Source organism: Neolamprologus brichardi, chromosome 7, assembly GCF_056152115.1.
Source record: "Neolamprologus brichardi isolate AB-2024 chromosome 7, ASM5615211v1, whole genome shotgun sequence".
In the NCBI taxonomy this organism is placed as follows: domain Eukaryota; kingdom Metazoa; phylum Chordata; class Actinopteri; order Cichliformes; family Cichlidae; genus Neolamprologus; species Neolamprologus brichardi.
In genome coordinates, this window is record NC_142110.1 from 34215371 (window position 1) to 34237798 (window position 22428).

General features: G+C 37.8%; 1 protein-coding gene across 1 annotated transcript; it reads right to left on the reverse strand.

Annotated features, from left to right (window-relative positions):
- Positions 1-6652: 6652 nt before the first annotated feature.
- mamdc4 (MAM domain containing 4) lies at positions 6653-22428 on the reverse strand. Its single transcript, XM_087844433.1, has 29 exons — positions 22377-22428; positions 21252-21344; positions 20578-20739; positions 20322-20447; positions 19883-20116; positions 19632-19757; positions 18259-18414; positions 18006-18109; positions 17331-17486; positions 15362-15452; positions 15142-15255; positions 14653-14745; positions 14421-14558; positions 14191-14330; positions 13520-13628; positions 13313-13417; positions 12720-12854; positions 12473-12600; positions 11582-11798; positions 11350-11487; positions 11153-11280; positions 9509-9599; positions 8735-8893; positions 8508-8633; positions 8298-8419; positions 8079-8184; positions 7352-7521; positions 7150-7225; positions 6653-6722 (listed from the first exon to the last, which is right to left on the reverse strand). Exons 1-28 carry the CDS (start codon positions 22426-22428, stop codon positions 7157-7159), a joined length of 3588 nt encoding a protein of 1195 aa, XP_087700559.1. The 3' UTR covers positions 6653-6722; positions 7150-7156.

Below are 22428 nucleotides of genomic sequence, written 5' to 3' on the forward strand. Positions count from 1 at the left end.
GTACAAAGCACTGACCTATAAAATCCATATATGTGCCCCTATCCAGCCAAACGAAAACAGTGCACAGGTATAGTTCAGGGTATCACAAACTCCCATGGAAAACAGTAACAAACACCCACCTGATGAAAGGCCATCTGCTGATAGTGACTGACTGCTGTTTGCTGAGCTGAGGGTCTTGCAGCTCACTGAACACAATTAGAGACCAGAAGCTGCTGCTGGCTTCAGTTTCCGTCAGGTTGGCTGTTCTGAGATCGGGCGGGGGGGCAGAAATTCAGCAACTCTAACAGAAAAAGAATTAGTCACATGGGATCCATTGAGGATGTATTGAAGTGTGTGAGATGTAGATGCAGAAGAGGCCAAGAGCATAAATAAGAAAAGAGATTGTAGGGCTCACCAGCCACAAGCAAGCAAATTGCTCAGTTGGCATTATTGTAAGACAACGTTTACTTTACTTGATATTGGGTCTGAAAAAGTAGGACTTGTCTCTGATATTTGATGACTACAGCAACCTGTTGCTCTGATAGTCTTTCTGTGAGAAAGAAAGGTTTAGTCATAAGTGATTTTTTCTCTTTGCCTGTTACTGTATCTAACAAATAATAATAATAAATAAAACAGCTTAAACAAAAATTATTTTTGATTTGCTTCCTATTTGTACTACCTTACTTTATTTATAAATATTTCTGTCATGCCAGAGATGGAGCTCTGGGGACGGCAGCATTAGTTTGTGAGTCAGTAGTGAAATACAGCATAAAATCTTAGATTAGTTACTCTTAATGTCTGTATGGTATACTCCTGGTACTCAGAGGATGTGTACTGCAGTACCTAAGTCAGTTCAAAATATCTTGACAGACGTGAAAAACATTCCCATCAGCTTTCTCTATGTAAACATCAGCATGTTTGAGATGTTGCTGTGAAGGTTGCAGCAGGTTTCGGTTTGTCTTCACCTTAAGACTCAAGTTCAGCCAGAGAGTCATGCATAAAAGGAAAGTAATAATTGGTCCTCGGTCAAATATGATAATCCCCAAAACGGGACATACAGGTTAGACATCTAGCTGTTAGATACAAAATGTGACGCCACCTTAAAATAGACATGTTTTTTGCGTGAGTAATTTAGGCGTGTGCTCAAAACTCATCAGGCTGAGTGGATGTACACTTCACTTTGTCCAGTATTTGTTGAGCCCCATTAAACATAGACAACCAAAAACATTTTTAAGGCTTAACATGAAGCAAACTGCAGCCAACATGAACCCAAACAAACCAGGTAAACTCGCCAGTCAGTGTCACAAAATGAAGATGAAGCCACCTGAACAGCCAGTCGTTTCCTTTAATGACAACACTCTACTTACAGACAGGTTGAGCTGATACTATTAAACTACACAACAGAACTTTTGGGCTCAGAGTCAAAGCACAAACTTGATGTGCAGCATTCTTTTGCATGGTTTTGTTCTTTGTTGTAGGAAAACTGCAGCTTTACAATTGGAGTACCAACCTTTCAGGAACCAGAGATGACGTGCAAAAGACAAAAACGCTACACCCTGCTTTTAAAAAGTGTCTTTCTATGGCTCAGCCACAGGTCTACAGTATATTAGCCAGATGTCATGTGTCTTGTGTTATTTCAGTGACACCTAACACTTGCCAATCCCATCTCATGAATTTTGGCCATATCTGGATCACCAAACATCTGTAAATTATCCATAAGTAGCAACAGTAACATTAGGCTCAAATTTATACTCTTTAACAAGCAGCAGCTTTGAATGTCTCTCAGGTAACACACACATTTCATTTTATTTGACACACAGTGCACACATACATGAAATGGTTTGTCTTGTTTGAATTAAAATGAAAGTACCTTGACTTCACTGGAAACACTTATTGCACAGGATATGCAAGAACTAGATTTACTGCCTCCAACAACCAATAAAGTTGTTGTCTACATGGAGATTTTCCAGGGTAATAAGTTGTTCCCCAGATTTAAAGGAATAGCCTATAATACAAAATGACAATATTTTCCCTGTTTCTTAGGTGCTACAGCACATGGGTGCTGTATTCACTTTTTATGATATGGGTTAGAGTTAGGGGCTATAGACGAATTAATGTGTAACAGAACATAGAACGTGTAGATCTGCGCAAATGATGCAACCAGTTACATCCATTTCTTTTCTGAGTTATATCTAATTACTAAATGATTCTTTGCAAGGTTACATTTACACTTTTACACTAAATCACTTTGTCTAAGGTAAGTTTACTTTTGTGCAGCTTTTAGTATAAAGCTCATAGCTTCTTAGCCTTGATTTGGTATTTGACAGTACTGTAGGAGACAATTCATGCTTCAGCAAACTAGGAAAAATACATATTTAAACAGTTAATCTTACACACATAAAAATACAAATATTATAACAAAACAAACAAACAAACAAACAAACAAACAAACAAACAAACAAACAAACAAACAAAAATGGTATTCAAAGCACCTTGAAAGGCATAGCTCAAATACAAATGAATGATAGAGGAAACTAATACTGGCAATACCTTAAGTTTGACCTTATAAATCTCTTAGCAGTTTGGACTTTTGCTTCTTGACTTGCATCAGAAAGACGCTGCCAGCTGCTCTTCCAAATGTTAAGACATGGTTGAAATGCCCAGTAAAATTAAAAGTGAGAAGACCCAGATCAGGCTTGCGGGCCAGGTCACGCTCAGAAGTCCCTACTCTTCAATAAGTGTCCTTATATGTCAAACTTGTCTCTTTTTTAGGCCTTTCTCACAATGCGGCCGCACTTCCTCAGGTCCCTCATTCCTCTATTTGTCCTGACCGATTGGATGCTTGCTCTCCAGGCTCCCTGACAAACACGAGCACTGAAAGGAAATACAGATAGTTTGAATGGAAACCTCATTAAACTTAGACAATCCAAGAAAAACGGGTGTTGTGGGGCATCTACAACATGCCGCACAACACTTCAATTCTGTTCAGTTAAATTTTATATATACAACAACAGTTGCTTGAAGGCACTTAATTTTAAAAGATAAATGCTCTACAATATTAAAAAGAAACAAAGAAAACCCCAATAATCACATGACACCCACATGTGCAAGCATGTGATTGATTTAAGCAACAGATTTAAAAATATCATTAAAAACAAAGGGTTTTTAATGATCTTGTATGTGGTTTTTTTTTATTATTGTGATTGATTGTCTATCTATTGCAGGTTCGAAATGGTGACAGAAATGTTCTTTCTGACCCAAAATGACTTTACATCATTCGTTACAGATATGGTCGACAGATTACAGTCAACCAAGACTGGTGGTTGTGAATGTTTCACCAGCTGCTGTGTGTGTGAACATTTAACACATTATAGCTTTAGTTTGGTAAGTCATTTACAAGTTCTGCAAAGCCTTTCTTTTCTCTGATCTCCCCCCGCCCCTCAACAGCCATTTACTAAAAACTATCAGAGACTGCAGGTGGTTAACACAACTGATTGATTACCGCCATTCATACACATAAACACACTCACACACACCTGGAGCTCAGCAGAGGTCGGTCAGCTCGTTTGCGAGGCTTGGCGCTCTGTCTCCGGTACTGCATCCAGCCGCAGACCAGGTCGTGCGCGATCATCACGTACAGCAGGAAGATGAGCACGGCGGGATCCATTCAGCCGCCGTATGACACGCGGCTGGCGCGAATGAAGCCGGGGTAAACGAGAAGCGGGGACTGCACGAGGCTGCGGGTGTATGATCTTGTGCAGGATGGCAACTGAGAGATGGATGACTAAGATCCAGAAGAGGGCTGGTGCCCAAGTTGCCCTGTGTCCACTTTAGGCACTCAAATCGCAAGACACGAACGGCTACCGCAGTGGTCCCTCGGATTACATCCATGATAGCACAACATCCTCCAAAACCACCCCGAACATCCGAGTGAAGCGGTGGTTTCTGTGCGTCTCACGGGCAACATCTGAAAGCCGCGGTGACAACTGCAAAGAGGGGACCTCGGAGGATGTTGCCGTAGAGACGCGACCGTTGCTAAGGGCATGCTGTCGTCATCCCATCTGAACGAAGCATCTGCACCCAAGAACACATTATTGCTTAGGCTGTTATTTATCCTTTGACACACGGGTCATGCAGCAATTAAGTCTTTTTTTATTTTTATATGTTAGTAGTATATATTATTCACCTTATTTAAATATTTAAGCCACACAAGTATGTGTAATTTTCTTGCTTTCACTTCAACAGTAAGCAATCTGAATATAGAAACCATAAAATATTTGCTACTTTGAAATTAAATGAATGACGAGTCTCTGAAGTGCCACATTCTGTATCTTGTGCACAAAAAATATTTACCCCGTGAGAAGTTTTTATGTGGTGAGCACATGTTAAGAACCCACCAGGTAATTACAGTGTACACAAAGGATTAAAAAAAATTATAAAAATTGGCAACTTGACCTCAGAGTCTCAGTAATTTCTGCAATAATTTTCAGCAAATAGGTTTTTATTTCAAACACCACATAAACAGTTTCAAAGCCTCCCATATAAAAGGGCTATACACTCACTGGCCACTTTATTAGGTACACTTTGGGAGTATCATGTTGAACTCCCTTTTGCCTTAGTTCTTCATGGCATAGTTTCAACAAGGTTATGAAAACATTTCTGAGATATTTGGGCCCATATTGACATCATGGCATCAACGGTTGTTGCAGATTTTTGGGCTGCACATAATGCAAAACCTCCCATTCTCCAACTGCTTTATTAGATTGAGATCTGATGTCTCTGGATACCATTTGAATACAGTAAACTCATTGTCATCTTAAAAAAAACCCAGTTAGAGATATTTTTAATTTTGTGACATGTTATGTTGTCCTGTGGATGCAGTCATCAAGTACACTGTGGTCATTAAGGCATGGACATGGTCAACAAGAATACGCTCAAAGCGTGGAAGAATATATCTCCCACATCATTCTGAACCATTAATACAAAGCAGGTTGGATCCATGCTTTCACATGTTTACACCAAATTCTCACCCTACCGTTCCAGTATTTCAGCAGACAGCAAGACTCATCACTCAGGCAACATTTTTCAAATCCTTTGTTTAATTTTGGTGAGCCCATGTAAACTGTAGCCTCTGTCTCCTGTCTTTAGCTGTCAAGTGTGCCACTTGGTGTGATCTCCTGCCGCCGTAGCCCATCTGCCCTAAGGTTTGATGTGTTGTGCATTCAGAGATGCTTTACTGCATACCTTGGTTGCCTTCCTATTAGCTTGAAGCAGTATGGTTACTTTCCTCTGACCCTTGACATTAACAAAAGATTTTCACCAAGAGAATTCCTCTCTCTCTCTCTCTCTCTCTCTCTCTCTATACACTGCTAGCTACTTTCACCTTTCTATTTCAAGTAATAAATATACTGTTATCAAAAATTGTGTTTATTAAAACTTGTATTTCAACTATTACTCTGTTCGCTAACAATTCAGCTGCTAACATATTTAGGTAGACATATTTTTTAGATATGTTTTACTCATAATTTTAGCTAGGTTTCACAGCCTTTTTCAGTTGTTTAGCGAGCTAATTTATAAGCTTGTACATACAACCTGCCAACAACTATTTACCTACACTTTTTAGTTAGCTTTACTTTTGGCTAGCTATTCAAATGACTGATTTACTCTTTTATATTTTCTACTGCTTATTGATTAATTTATAATTAACAGGTAATTCACTACTCAAATCTTTAAATAAATTATAGTTTTTTTAAAATATGATTTCAGAAAAAATCTTTAGACCTACCTCCTGCATACACCAGAAGAACTATCTGGGATCAGAGAAAAAAAAAAACTGGTCTTGCAGTAGTCATCATTTTTTATTACCAGAGCTCAATCACAGCTTGTTTTAAAACAGAGTAAAATGAACCCTTCAATACATCTAAAACATTGCATTACTCTAACAATCTTTAAAAACACTAGCGCACCTCAGCGTCCACTTAAATGCAACTTTCTCAAGGCTATAACCTGCGTGTTTACAGTCTTTTCTCCTTTGTCCACAACTTTCCTTCTTTTTGAACAACAAATTAAGAGTTTATGTCCCTAATATGAGTTGGACTCCACTTACATATTGCAACTCAAGGGTTCTGATAAATTCTCATAGTTTCAAACTCCAGTGGCCCATTTATTCTGTTATAAACATGTAGTCTCTAGGCTGAAGCTGGGAAAAAAAACTTATGAACTGACAAAGTTATATTACTTTTCCATATGCTGAGTATTTATTCCCACAACTAGCAAATTATTTTGCTAGTTGTTTTTTAGAGTGCCCGTTTTAGAAGATAAAAAGGGGGCTTAAACTACTGAAATCTTTCTGCTGCTTGCACTTAAAATTAACTTATAACTGTTCGAGGTTTCTGAGACACCTAAAAGGATCTACTTACAGCCATTTCTGTCATTCATGGGCTGTGCCCAGTCTTGATTTAGAGAAAGTTCATTTTCATCCAAAACACATTAGACCTTCTCCTTTTGTCTTCTTTCCATCCACAGCCAGAGTCACATCTGATCTGAGGTATCTTCACCAATTAGGCTTAGCTTGGTTGGTCAGTGTGTGAGCTATGCTTGCATATTGTGTGTGTGATGTATGGGTGACACAAGTAGTTCTCCTGCTGTGATATCACCTTTTTTCAACAAAACTACCTTTGGGTGGCAGAACCTTTGTACCTTGAGTCTCATTCCACCTCCATTTCTCTGGTGTTACAAGAGACCTGCAAAAACATAAAAAGGTCAGACTGTTGTGAAGTGAAAATGTCAATTTTGGATAAACTGCTACATGAAAGATAACTTCTATTTTTCCGTTATTTTGACCATTAATGTCATGATTTATTAACATATTTATGAAATTTAAACATGAAATAAAGCAGCCTATAATTTTTTTTATGTTCATGTACAGCCTCTGAAGCCAAAACCCAGTGAATCAGCACTTTGGTAAGAAAATGTATGAATGAGAGATTCAACAGGTGGCGACAGATAGGACTTCAGCAGGTACTATGTTACTTTGTCTCTGGTGTTTAAGTGCTAGTTTATATGAAGTATTCTGGAGTTTATTTCTACCATCTGGTGGCAGAAAAGTCTATAAAGCTGCCTCTTATAGGGATTGGAAATCAAACAGCAAATGTCATATTAAATACTCACAGAGACATTATTGAAACCAGCTGCCATCTGGGTTTTGGGTCTGCGGAACTGTAACATGGTCCTGCTGAAGTGAACTCTAATTAATTATTAGTGATTAATTAAGACACATTAAGGTAAAAATCAGCCTTTTTGATCATATGGGCAATGCTTTTGTCCTTTTGCTTTTTGTGTTCTTAAGGGTCTGAATGTCAGATTTACTCACTGTGCGGTCTGTGTCATAAGACTCATTAGTGAAACCAGCAACAAATGAGGAAGGTGATGTCTGTCGTGTTCGCAGGTAGAAAACCAGCAGGCCGACCAACGTGCCGATGAGCAGAAGGACCACAATCACAGACGCCGCGATACCTCCTGTATTGTCTCGGTTTGGGGAGGCTGCAGCACAGATGGGAAACATTTAGTATTTGTCTCATTAATGTAGTGAAGCCAAACTTTACATTGTAGTTAGAAATTCAGTCAAATGGTTGAATGGTTAAAAAAATTAAAGTGCTGAAAAACTGAATATTATTAAAAGCATATTAGTTCTAAATTCACTTTGTCAGTTTGGAAATTTTATTTTATTTAAAAAAAAACCATCTTAACAGTGACTGCTGCTCATGAAAAATAAAGTACAGCCTCTTTTAATTAAAAGGTTTTACATGTCAGGGCATTAAAACAAAAACCTGTTTTTTAGCAGATATTATTTATTATTATTATCTTAGGTATTTATTCATTTTATTGACCAAAAATAAGCCAAAATGCAGAAGCAGTGTGCAGAAATGTCACAAAAAAACATTTACTGCTGTCTGCAGGGGTGGTGGACACTCAATGAAAACTGCCTCTTTTTAAATTTCTCAGCACTGAATCTGAGCATGCACATTTTGCAGAAACATTAAAAACCTCTAATACAGTCTGTAATAGTTTGAATAGAAATCTGGGAGTTCTGCTCATACGTTTTATTGGATCTGTGACTTTGTTAGCGCAGTTGATCCCGATGGTGTATTCGATGTCATCCAGAGCTACCACACCTGCTGTACCTTTGACGCCTTCAAAAACAATCTGTTTACAGGAAAAGTAAGATGACAGCAGAGATTGCAGTAGGTCGTATATGCTTACATACAACAACAAGTCACCAAGTGTATTCAGCCATTTGTTATAAATGTGAGCCTGACCTGGTATTCCTCAGTAGATGTGATGTCAATGTCAAAACGTTTCCACAGTCCAACAAGTTCGGTCTCAGCCAGCGGGTTGAAACGACCTTCGGAGAGTCTCCATACTTTTAGCTGGCAGTCCGCTGAAGTCATTCATAAAAAAGGTTAAAAATATTTACAGGTAAATGCATTCAAAACTGACATAAATTGAATATGTTTTTTCTTTCTTACACGACTGGCTTTTATAGAGCCAGAACTTCAGGCAGGTGCCCTTAGTAGGGGGCAGGTGAGGGCTCAGCAGTAGAGCGTTTTGACTCACTTCTGTCCGATTGCTGCTTGGAAAGAACAGGAAGTGACCTTGCAGAAAAGAAAAGAAGGGTGTTTTGAAAAAGAAGATAAGAAGTGTGACTTTGTAGCATCTGCCAGCTGTCTAGTTGTTTGTTTCTCTCTGGTTTTACCTTTTTCTGTGCCCAAAGTGTGGTCGTCAAGTGGGATTGGGTAGTGATGTTCCATCTCTGCACTCGTCAGCTCCCAGTCCAGTTTGTCTATGGTCATGTTCTGAGTGTTGCTCCAGCTGCACATGCCTCTCTCCATACTACACTTGGAACCTGGGGAATCTAACAAAATAAATATTACACTATAATTGTGCAATATTGAGTAGGATAACATATTATAGAGGAGGTAGTCATGTACTCGGAGTAGTTTTTGAAAACTAATGTAAGGCCTTTATTTTAGTGGGTTAAAGACATAAAAATACACCAGTGCAAATTGGCTTACACCTTCTCTAGGTGGTACTGTAGGCAATTGTGGTTTCACTCACCACAGGAGTGCAACACTAAATGCATGCATTATTTTCTTTGGCCTGTGGCCAGTGGTGAGTAAAAGACTTCTCTAGTCTTTAAGAGCATCATCCAGCCTCAGATAGACTTAAAAAAAAAACCTGTTCTAACTCAGCATAGTGTAACCACAGAGTAGTACAGACACACTGAAGCCACAATTTCAAATATACAGCACAAAATGGAAGACAAACAAAAATATGTCTAAAGAATGTAATATTTAAAAATATTACATTCTTTCATTCATTCATTCATTTTTACTGTAGTCTTAAAGTCTTAGCGGGATCCTTGGTTAAAGCCCATGAGGAAAAGTATCTAGATACATAGAGCTGCGTGCTGCTTTTACTGCAGTCTTAAAATCTGTAGTGATTTCAATCTTGATGAGGCATTTCAAACCTTGATTTTCACAGGGAAAATGTGCAAGAAAGATGTCATCGATTGCAATGCAAGTGTCTTTCCCTCCAGCGCCGACAACCTCAAATTCCAACTGCAGAAGAAAATTACCACAAAATAAGCTTGCTTTGAACAGCGGGCACAAAGTCCTTAGATCAAAAGCTACTGTGCAAAAGTCTTGAGGCACCACTTGTTTCTTTGTTTTTTGCTATGAAAACCTGAAGTAGTTGCATGAAGATTCACTGTACAACACAAAAACAGAATTTGGAGAATTCTAATTGAAAGCCATTATTTGATATTTTTTATTTATGTAATCTCTTTAAGTAGTTTTCAGGGATAGTTCTCCAGGCATCTTGAAGGAAATTAAAAGTTATTTCTTGGATTGGCTATCTGCCTTTGTTTTTCTCCAAATTCTCTGTCAAAATGATCCCACATTGCTTCAGAAATGCTGAGGTCCTGGTTTTAGGGAGGTTGAACCATGATTGATAGTGTTCCACTGTGTGTTTTTCTATCCAGATTGTCATTGTCACGGGTCTGTGACGCATCGTTTCTGTGTTTGGACTTTTGATTTTGGTTTATTTAATATTCTGAGGTTAAGATTCTGTTCCTTGTTTTGGTTATTATAGTTGTTAGCCTTCTGTTTAACATTTGTATTCTTAGGTCACCTTAGTTTTCTTATCTAGTCTTTACATTTCTGTCGTCAAGCCTCCCGTCTGTTCCATGCCCCATGTATAGTCATAATTCTGTAGTTATATATTTTCAATGTGTGTCTCGCTCTCTCTCTGTTTAGTCAGTCATGTCTCAGTGTTTGTTCCCGTCTTGCCAGTTAGATTATAATCCAGCCGTGTTCCCCAGGTGTTTCCTCTCTGCCCTGATTCCTTCATGTATATATATTGTCTGTGTCTTTTTGTGCTCCTTGTGATGATCTCCCTCTTGCTGTGTGTCCCGTTTGTTCAGTGCCTGCAGTGTATGTTTCTAGGAGAACCGGTCAGTTAAGTTACTTAGATTTAGTTATTTGTATTTTCCAGAAATAAAGCTGTTAAGTTCAGTCCTACATTTGGGTCCTAACCTGCCTGCCACACACAGCGTCATGACACAGATATGCTTTTACTGCATTGACAGTGTGTTTGGGATCATTAGCATGCTGAAAAATGAAGCTGTTGCCAATCAGATAATAATTTTTTTCCTATTAATTAAGTTCATAGCTCACAGATACACCTGCTGTAGATACTTATCTGGTTTCCTCAGATTTTTTAAGTGCATAGTGCACACCATGCCAAAGTTGCCAAGTTTTCAGCTAATGGCATTATGGGAATCACTTTGTTGGTGTAAAATGACTATTTTATGCCTTTCAAACTGTGTTATGTGTTATTCAGCTAAAGAAAGTGGAACAAATGATGTGTCTAGAAATGCAAACTAAAATTGGTTCTTTGCTGATGGGATGACGGTGAGATGGCTCAAAACTTTTGCACAGTATAGAGAGAGTGGAGAGTGTGAGTGACTCAGGCAGACTACTGAAAATTGAATTCACACATGTTCATATTTTTAGATAAATGAGTTTATTAAATGAGTAGTTTATTTTATGTGAAGGATAAATTAATCACATTAAAAGTGGCTTAAAAAGTCTGTATCTGCCTTCACACTTACCTGCCAGTCCTCAAGGGAGCTCGAAATGTTGCCATAGCCATGACGCCACACATCTCCTTGATTCAGGTTGCTTGTAAATATCTTGACCCTCTCTCCCTTCACTGGCTTCATATACACTGTAAGAGAACCTATGGGACACACTCCATTACTTTAACTTTATGTGTGTGTCTGTGTTTTCCTCTGTGAAGCTGGCCCACCTGGATTCACTCCTCCCATGTGATACCAGAAATTTAGACACTCAGTACGGGTAGTTCCTTGGCGAACAGATGAGGTGAGGACTGCGGTGCTACCTGAGGGAAGGATGCTTGCTCCAGTGTTAACAACCATGTAGAAACCTGGATAGAGACCATACAGCGTATGAACACAATTCTCAATTTCTCAGTCTCCTGCATGTATATTCTAATGTTAAACAGCAGGGGTGTTTCTCACCCTGTTCAGTCTCCAGGGTGTGATCAAATTTGGGCCCATTTGATGTGGATGTGTATCCGCTACGGTGGAGCCACTGATCTTTACTAGAGCTGGTGTACCCACACTGTTGGCCTTCAAAGGAACACATCCTTGGGTTGGTACAGGGACCCTCCAAGAATGCCACATCATCAATGGCAATGAGTCCATCATAGCCAGAGCGAACGGCTTCAAACATCAGCTGTTGATGAATTGGAAGAGAAGGAAGATGTTATTAACTATTCCTATTAAAAAGCCAAGTTAATTAATGTGTACAGGTGATTTTAAAACAACAAATACTGGACAATGTCATTGACAGAAACTTGATATCTATGTTTCAGATGAAACATAAGCATAAATAAGCAGACAGAAGTAAATTAATAAAAACATGCACAAGCAACAAAAAATACAAACATAAGACAGAAAGCTGGCATAAGTGGGAATAGCATCATGGTAAAAATGATAAAGAAAAATTGTGGGTCGTTATACATATTTAAGATCTTTGGAGGTGAAGAGAGGCTCAGCTGTTAAAAAAATTGACCAAAATAATTAAGTGATGAGTTAAAGGGAGATGTGGTCTTTATTCTTCATAAAAGCAAAAAGCGTCAGTGCTGCATTTTAAACCAGCGGCAGGCAGGATAGGTCTACCCGTGAAGGGCATCTACTTCCTTAGAGCTGCAATGATGTTTTGTTTTACCACAAGTGGGCAAAGTTTCTCCAAAAACTCAAACCATTTGTTTAAAATCAGTTTCACTTTGTGTCAGCTGGGATAGGCTACAGTACCTCATGACCCTCAGTTGGATAAGTGCTGAAGAAAAAAGGATGGATTTCCTTGTTTTAGTAATTTCACTGGTGCTGTGTGCATTTATTACATACATGAAATTTTGAGATCTGGTGCGGTACTGAGCATTGTGCTTCATGCCAAACATTTCCACGAGCTCCACTGTGGGTCCACAGGACCTTCTCAAAACCTTTGTTATCTATTAGCTTCACATTCAGAGCACCTGGAAGAAAAATATCAGAGATTTCTAGTTAAAGGTTTGTTTTTCTTTCTTTTTTACTGAAGAAACAATCTTTCATTCTAAATTTACATATTACATTCTTTTAGTCAAATTATCATCACCTGCATTTGGCCCATAGACTTTGTAGAAGAAGTAAAGGCAGTAATCTTTAGGACCCGGTGACTGTGGAAAGGAAATTAAGCGTCCAAACAAACCGTGCAGGTATGGACTCCTCATGTCCATGACAAGGCTTCTGCCTGAACATCAACAGACAGACAGGTCAGCATCAGACACTGATACAGTATAATACCAATCACATAATGCTTAGCAAAATTAGTATCTTCACTTTCAAACTTGTATTATATTTATGGCAACTATTCAAAAAAAATTACATTAAATTAATACAAAGTACTTTTACTGTGCTTTCCATCATTTATCGACAGGGACTGAAAGGAGTTTATAGCAAAGAAACATCTCTCAGCTTTGTGACAAGAATAACATCCTACATGTCAGCTGAAAAAAATCAATTAACAAGGACCAATCATCACTGACAGCAGTTAAGAGCATTACACCTGCGCCAAACCACACTGAGGGTTCTCTAATAGAGAGAGTGAGTCTGTGGAAAGGATTCAAAAGTATGTACATCTGAGATGCTCCCTGATTAAAAGCCTGTATAAAATGCTAGATTAATTTATTTGAAATCAAATGAGCTTACCAACACTGATAGTATGGTCCATCCCACTGAGCATTGTCCAGTCAAAGTTGTCGCTGCTGTCCTGATACCATCCACACAATCCTTCTTCAAAGTTACATGACAATCCTGGGCAAACACACACAAAACTGGTTGGTTTAAGCAAGTACTAGAAAAACTTTAAACTGAGCATCATAAATTATGTAAATTATAAGTAGATATTAAAGTTACCTGTTGGAGACCATGGATAATAGTCAACATGACAGTCACTAAATTGGACATTTTTCACTTTAATCTTGGAGCACTGACAAAGTTTCTTAGCGTGAGCTTCAAAAGCAAGCTGGTGAAGATAAAACAAAGCGGTCTAATGAATTAAATAATATTTTAACTGTTTCATTGTTTGATTTTGTGTTACAGAAAAACAAATAGCATAGCATTAGCTCAGTCAAGCCACAAAGTGAAACTCAACATCAATTGAGTCAGATCAGCTGATCTCAAATCCATGAGCAGATGGTTCAGCTTATACTTCCTCTGAATGTGCCATTGGCAGATTTCCTATAGAGTGTGTTGTTTAAACCTCCCAAAACTCTCTTTTCTTTTGACTATAGTTTTCAGACTGAAGTTAAAAATATAATAATATAGCTCATGTCATATGTACTGTTAGAGCGATGGACGCTCATGTTAAACAAGGTAAAGATTTTAAATAATGAGGTCATGTTTAATCTCGGGCTTTGTATGATGACCTCACTGAAAGCTGATATCATTAAAGTGGCACAGAAGGCCCACCCAGCTACCATTCAAATTTTCTGTTTATGAGAGTCAGCCAATGAGAAGAGGAGTTGTATCTCTGTAGTTGAGCAAAATGATAAATACCTGAGCAGCAAGACTAAAGTTAAGCTGACCTGGAATCGATTTTTCCTAAATCCAATGAGTATGTCAGCGTGTTGCCAATCCTCTGCCTCTGGTCCAGTCTTCCCATTAAACTCCCACAATTTAGGCCCCGTGCCCATTGAGCTGTCGATCACTCTGACGGACAGATCACCTGCAGCAGAAAGATGTAACCGGGGTTATTTACAGTGTACCAAGTTTGTGTTCTGGAAAGAATAAAAGGATTTGCAGGGCAACAACTTACCAATATAACTGGGTTTCCCAGTTAGTGCATAATCAAAGCTCATGCTACAAACGGGACCAGTGGGGCCTAGGAGGGGGGTCCGTGTTTGGGCTTCAGTCAGCTGCTGGCCTGGAGCTTTGGCTACATACAGAAACTCCTCTGACAGATGAAAATAGACCCACGGGAATAAATTGTTCTATGAAATTAGCACTAAACAAATAAATAAATGAATACCAGAAAGAGCTGTCTGTACCTTGGGCTGTGGAATTTTGATATAGTACCCAACCTTGACCCCCAAGACTGGTGTCAGTCCACCCAGAGCTGCCCTGAGAGTAAGAGAAATCACCTGCAGAAGAGGTTTTTGAAGAAACAGCAGTTAACAGCAGTGATTAAAAATGCAACCATAATCAGCAATAATTTTGTATATCACATGTTCCATGCATGAGACATTACTTGTAAAGTTTAGGAGCAACCAAAGCAATAAACACAACCTACTTAATTTCTTTTTGAAAATTAGCAATGAAATTGTGTAAAATACAAGTTAATTATTTACCAGCAGATTATTTTAAGTATATTAACCTTCTTCTTGAAATAAAATAGCTATTATTAATAGAGTTGGGTTAAGTTTAGGAACACCCTGCTGGATTCGGCATCACTTCATTTTATAAAATCAAAAGTCTTTTAAAACGTTGCAGACCATTTTAAAAAAGTCAAACCAAATAAACAGGATGAATGCACTCACCACATTTAGCTTCATCCTCTGCTCCTTCACAGTCAATATGAAAATCACACAACTTATCCGGTTCAGCACATGGATTTTTAGGGTGATCAGGGAGTGTTTCAACAGAACTAGTATCTATGGAAGAGAAGAACATGAGCAAGAGTCATTCAACGACAGAAGATGTTTATACTTATTCCCTGCAGATGTTTTTCCTCAAAGTTAAGACAATTAAGAAGCTTACTGGCTGATAAGCGGCATTCGGGAGACAAAACAATGCTGTCAATCGCGATACCTCCATATGTAAAGTTTCTGATTGCTGCCATAATCAGGATCTATAGGGAGAAAATAATTCAAAAGAGCAAATTAGCTATTTTATATTTCAACTAAAATTCTCACCAGTTACACTATAAAAGAGGTAAAAAACAAAACATTTTTGAATTTTGTGAGTACAAAAATACTAAATTACATTTAGTAGTCATGTAAACTCAAATTAAAAGAGATGTTTTCTTTTCTTTTATTCTTCATTTGTCGCCTGTAAACTGTTCTTTTCTTTCTATTGAGTATTACATTCAGATCTCAAATGTTTTTTATTTTAAAGTCGGAAAATTTTGATTTTTGATTATTTATGCGCATATAGAAGCTGTACGCTAGAGCTGAAAAACTTTGGTTTAACGCGATCTATAAAATGTTGTTGTTTGCTTTTTAGGCGATGTTATATTCATTTTAAATGTTTACATTTAAATGTTATTTTTTAAATATATTATATTATGATATATTTCTTATATATATTAATATAACAATAATAAATAAATAAATATATATAAATATATATATAAATAAATAAATAAATATATATAAATATATATCCATGCATTAATTACATAGGTACATGGAGACCCAGTATTGCAGGGTCTTTACATTATGATATAAAGCGGCTTTTGGTATATTACATGGAATTGAACTGAACTGAATAATCACCATCATTTCTATTAAAGTAAATTAAAGTATATGTGAAAAGGTAAAAAGATAATGATAATTTAAAAAAAAACCCTCATATTTTAATTATTTAAGCTTAAAGTTAAAATTTAACCACTGTTGCCTTTACAACATCAACTTCCTTCTGAATTATTTCAAAATGTTCATGTATTAAGAATTTAAAGCTTTTCTGTGTGGAAAAGTGTTTGATTAAACGATGACTCCCAGCTATGCTTAATTGGCTCACCAAAACAATCTCAATATTAGCAGTAAACGAACAGCTCCAGGATGTAACTAATAACAGGAAAAATCAATCCATCATTGGAGCAAGTTTGTGTTGTTATGTGACGGTAGTAGTGCACACTGTTGTGTGAAATTTTCATGCATCAGAATTTGGTTTTTGAAATCGCATTTAGCTGCTTTTAATTTGCAGAATTGTACTTATTTGGTCACTTTTTGGCCGTTTTGAGATTATTATCAAACCCACACAGTTTGATGATTCAGACACTCGACAACAGCCCTCAGCTGTGCTAATATAAAAGGAAAATGGTTTGTCTAATATCTAGTCAGCCTTTTAACATAACGACCAAGCATTAGGGAACACAACGTGCCACTGGAACACTAAAAAACAGGCCTATGTAAACCTTAATCATTGGTATTTCACTAAGTTAATATAATGCAAGATTTAAAAAGATGTGCTTTGCTTTCAAAAACAGTGACTCAACTTTTCAGCATTAATGTACCTGCAGTAACATAAAGTTGTTGTATTAAAATAAAGTATTGCAAGCTCTCTTTGAACTTTGTTCCAGGTTTATTCAAAAATAATAACGGTGGCTGATATATCATACATTTTATTTTTTGAAGATGAACATATAACAGTTAGACTTGTGAGAATTGTGTCGGCTGTATACATACATTAAATCGACACATATATTTATTTTTACATTACATAGATTACTGTAGTGGCTTGGAGGAATCATCTCTTATCAAATCATCGCACCTCCGAGCTACATGAATTTCTGTGGCCAGACTTAACCGATTCTGTAAACTTTACTTACTTACAAAAACCTAATTTTACTGATCTTTACCTTATGTACTAACTTCTTTGCTATTCAGGATTTTGTTTTTTTTTAGATTTGTAGTCCTAACCCATCAATATCCCTATTTTAGAGTTGGAATGGGTGAAGCCCAGCTTCCCTATTATGGTTATTAATTCACCTGTGAGAGGCACTTACCTGGAAAGCGACGTTGGTGACAATCTCCACCTCTGCCTTTACCCAGAGATCACCTAGAGAGCCACCTCTTTCCCACACTGGGTAGATATATTTATCTGCAACCAACACCGTCAAACCCCCCGACCTCGGCCCAAACTGGTGAGTGTACATCACCATCTACAACAGGCAGGTACAGTAAACTCATGAAATTAGGTTTTAAATTCAAATTATTGTTAACAATGTTAATTTAAAGATGAGGGATGAAAAAATGCTTTTCTCTCCAGCAATTTAAGAAAGAAAGAAAGTATACTTTATTGATCCCCGTGGGGAAATTCCTCTCTGCATTTAACCCATTCACTCAGTGAAGCAGTGGGCAGCCATTGGGCGCCCGGGGAGCAGTGTGTAGGGACAGTACCTTGCTCAGGGGCACCTCAGGGTAGCCGTTCAGTGGATTCGAACCACCGACCTTCCGATCATGGGGCCACGACTCTACCTACTAAGCTATCCCTGGCGCCCCCCCCCCCATCCAGAAAGTATACTCTTAAAAAAACAATAACCCTTATGTGATTGTTAATTCAATTTGTGAATAACATTTTCCACATTTTTACCTTTTCAAAGCATTTGAATGTTTCAGACTACTGTGAAACAGTAAAAGTAAAAGCCGCTGAAGAACGAAGGCATCAGTTTTGGACTCACCTTGCAAGGATATGAACTGTTGGTGGGTTCTAGAGAGGGACTTTGGAAGGAGGCCCAGTCACTTTCGAGACCCTCATCAGGGACCGTAACATAGAGAAAGTGACCTGAAATAAAAACAATGACATAGTATTTTTTTTAAATTTGCCTTTTATTTCTAATACAAAAGCATTTCAAATACTAGCAGTAAGGAGTAAAAGCATAGCTTCAGTAGCAAAAATACAAAAGGGTTCTCTGATTTGTCTGAATATCATACCTGATGCTGAGTTACTAGAATGATCTCTGCCTGGTCCTTTCAGAGGATCCGTGTTGGAGATCTGTGTCTGATTTGTCCTTACCCATTTCAATGGTGAAAGTGACCTTAGGTCCCAAATGCACAGGTCTTCCTCAAAGTCACAGGACTCATATCGAGCTGGGGGCGCAACAAACAAAGACGGAACAAATAGTCATCATTATAAAGTGTACTTTCCATAAAAGATGGACATGGTCATCATGGCAACTTTTTTTAAAGCCTTAAACCTGGTTTATAAATATTATTTAAAAATATATACCGATCTTTGCCCAATACTTGTGTTGCCTCTCGATCACAAGCAACCTCCTTCAAGCAAACTCTGTTTTACAAAGTACTGAGTACAAAATCAGGTTTTTTGTTACTGGAAAACATGGCAGCCATTCCAGCCGCAGCACTTTGTTGGAGTAATTTTGCTTAAAATATTAACATGAAGACAGTTTGGTCCTTACCAATAAAAAGCTAATTTTGACAAAGATATTTAATGTAAGATGATTCCTTCTGATTTAAGTATTTCTTACAAAAGCTAAAAGATGATATCGATATGAGTCGCTTCTACAGGAATGTTTATTCGGAGGCAACTGAGCAAAATACACAAGAACCGCTTTTCCACTGCCTTATATAATAACACATCTTCTTTTTGCAACCCAAAGCACTCATGATTATTTTAAATCGTACTGACAATGGATTTGGATTTGTTGTTCCTTGTCAGTTTTATTATTTTAACCAAGTTTTATTATTCCTGTTGACAAAAGTCAGTCTGTCTTCCAATCTGAACTAAACCTGCCACACACTGTTGGAGACTGAGTTTGGAGTTTTCGCTTGATAACAATAAACAAAGAAGTGCCATAGAAAAAACAAATGCATCTTAGCAATATTTTCACACATGCTTGAAATTATAATTGTAATTACGTTTTAATTTGTATTAATTGCACAGGCCTATTACTCTGTCACTTCTGCTAAAAGGGACAAAGGACCCTGTGCACAGGTGTCCCATTCAAGAGCGAAGAGCCGCGTGTCATTCACTGATGATATGATGATGACATTTTTGGTTAGGTCAGCTGATGGTTAGGACTACAAAAGTGGTTTTAGCACATTGATCAAAATACATGGTGGTGCTACATTCTTAATAAAAGACGCATGTACACACCGGTGTGTCGACTGGGACTATAGCTGTGTCTGAACGTACTTCCAGTGACATTTGCAGACATTTTTTTTAATTTGATTGAACTTTTTGTGAGCAATAAGTCTGTTTTCTACACCAATTTTATTACTTTGTATTGTGACTAAAATATTCCTACATATTTATTATGGGATTCAGGTGAAATTAGATTTCTCACTGCAGTTGAGCTCATCAGATCCATCACCACAGTCATCGCTGCCATCACAGAGATGGCGCTCCTCCACACAGGCCTCGTTGTTACACTTCACCATCCCTGCTGAACAGTTTCCCCCGGGGACTGGTGCTGATGATCAAGAGAAAATAAAAAACTATCACTTATGAATCAGTTTACTGGAATTAATTGACTGTAAAACACTCTGCAAAGACTTGAAAAAGGCGGGGACAAATGGGATCTTTTGAAGGGCTTACAGGGAAGAGCACAGTCTAGAAACTCCAGCTGGTCTATGGCTACATCTCCTCTTTGTCCCACTGACCGCAGTGAGTGAAGACGGATTTGAAAAGTTGAGGGAATCCGGCCCAGAAAGATGAGAGCTTCCCTCCAGGCACGAACACTGGAGGCCTCAGGACGCCAAACAACAGCCTCTTCACCACCTGGGTAGAGAACAGATGCCCACAAGGGCGTAGATCCCAGACCGGTGTTACCTATAGTAAAAAGTAAACATTAAAGTATTTATTAGCACGACAGCTGCAGGGGAAATACATTTTATCTTTAAAGATTGTTAAAGAAACATTATACGATTTTAAAGGTAGGGCTTGTTATGACCAAAAACAGGACTAACAGAGAGAGACGGAGAGGAAAAAACCTGGTTATCTAAATATATGACATGCAGTTATTTGCCGTCATTACCCGAGTCCCACAGGAAGTATCTGAGGCGAAGGCGACACGTTGTTGAAGACTGATTAATCTCTGGAGAGATTAAAACTGCAGTATGGAGCAAATCTTCATTTACTGCACTGATTCCCATGAACCAACCTTTGTAAAAAGACATATTGATTAGAAAATTTCAAGTTATTACCATTCCATATTCAGGATGACTTTCTAAAATACTTGCAATAATACAGCTTTGACTATAAACATGACAATAAAAAAGACTGTACAATACCTATGGCTGTGCCGGTGGTGTAATCGGTGGACGGTCCACTGTCAGGCACCGTTTCCCCTCTCTGATGTCTCTCCCATTTGTATTGTGCACTGGGCGACGTGTCAGCCCATCCACACATTCCTTCATCCTCAAAGTCACACACAAACCCCTTTCCATTGTAGCCTTTCACAGGGGTGACAGAACATTCAATTGTTATAATACTGTGTATTACAGGAGAGGTCTTCCACTATGAAAACTATTTACCCTACCATAATTTGGAGTAAAAATTTCCTGCTGTGTAGGTATAAAATCTAGAAATTGTGACCAAACCTTAGAAACCGCTAAGTTTTCCCGTAGCTAGCAGATGCCACAGATGCAAAATCAGGGTCTTTTAATTGTTATCTTAAATATGATGATTGTTTTATTTGAACATAAGTGACCAGCATCTCAAAATTAGTTAAAATTCCCCTTTCAGAATGTCAATAAAACACAGAAGCTTAATGAGACCATAATGATCATGTAACATGATCACATTGATATAGTCAAGTCAAATCTATGGGTGATGCTAATCATATTCAGCATATTCAGCACTGAAGCATTTTCCCATTTTTGAGACAAATCTGACAAGAAATGGCACCAAAAAAAAAAAAAAAATCAGATTATAGATGGGACTAAATTACATTTTTAAAACTTACCACAGCCTTGCTCATCACTCCAGTCTGGACAGTCTTGCACAAAGTTACATTTCCCCCCAGGAGCTTGACACGACTGAGCTGAAGAGCCAGCAGCTGGATAACAATATGAAACACAAAATTCATTTTTTTCCTTTTGTCCTGTGAAATTACACCTGCTGATCAAGGGTGTATGAGATGGTCAAAAATCAGACCAATGATCACTATGGACTGAAAAAAATAACTGTAGCCTTTCCTATTAAAAGACAACAGTAGAAGCCTTAACCTGTCAGAGCTGATGTAAATATGCAAATATGTTCCAGCCAAAGATTGAAAATACTGAATTTTTTTCCATCGTTGTTTCTGGGTGTGTGAATCAGGTCCAAACTCTCTCATGACTCATGACTCAAAGGTTTACAACCCATCTAACGCCAACAGGCTCAAAGACCGCAGAGAAGTAATCAGGGTGACACCATCCACTGAAGGCATCTGTCCAACCAAACGTCTCCGACTAAGACTCAAGACTTTATGATTCAGTAACCTAATAGCTAGAAAATAGACAGGACACCAGACATTTGATTTTTGAGTCTGAATATCCCAAAAGACATCACAGCATCATTTTGTTAGAAAATAAATCACACATGAAAGCTCACATTTTTAGTAAGGAGTTATTACCTGACATCAAAAACTATCTGAAGTATTGAAGTCTTCTGTGGACTCTTAGCGTTGTGAAATACTCAAAACCACATTGAGCATTTCTTTATCCTTTATATTTGTGATATTAAATATTAAGGTTAATTATATGTTCTGTCTCAACACATACCATTCTGTGGATCTTTAATTATCAGATGGAAAACAAATGCCAGGTTGCCTAAATTCCCAAAGATAGCAAAAACCTCCATAGCAGCAACAGTTATGCATCTGAGACTGAGATGAAAGAGAAAGATTTTCAACTGCTTGTGGCTTCTTTATCAAATACTAATTTTTTAGTTTTTTACTGACTGTGGCTTGATTAAAAAAATCCAAAATCAACTGACTTGTCAAGACATTATTTCAATCTATGTGTAGCAGGGCTGCACAAACTAAGTTTAGAATAGTTAGCACCATTATTGCTGCACATAATTAAAATTTAACTGAATGTTTTCTTACCCCACTGCAGAGCCCACAGCAGAATGAGCGCTGAGCTCCTCAAATCAAACAT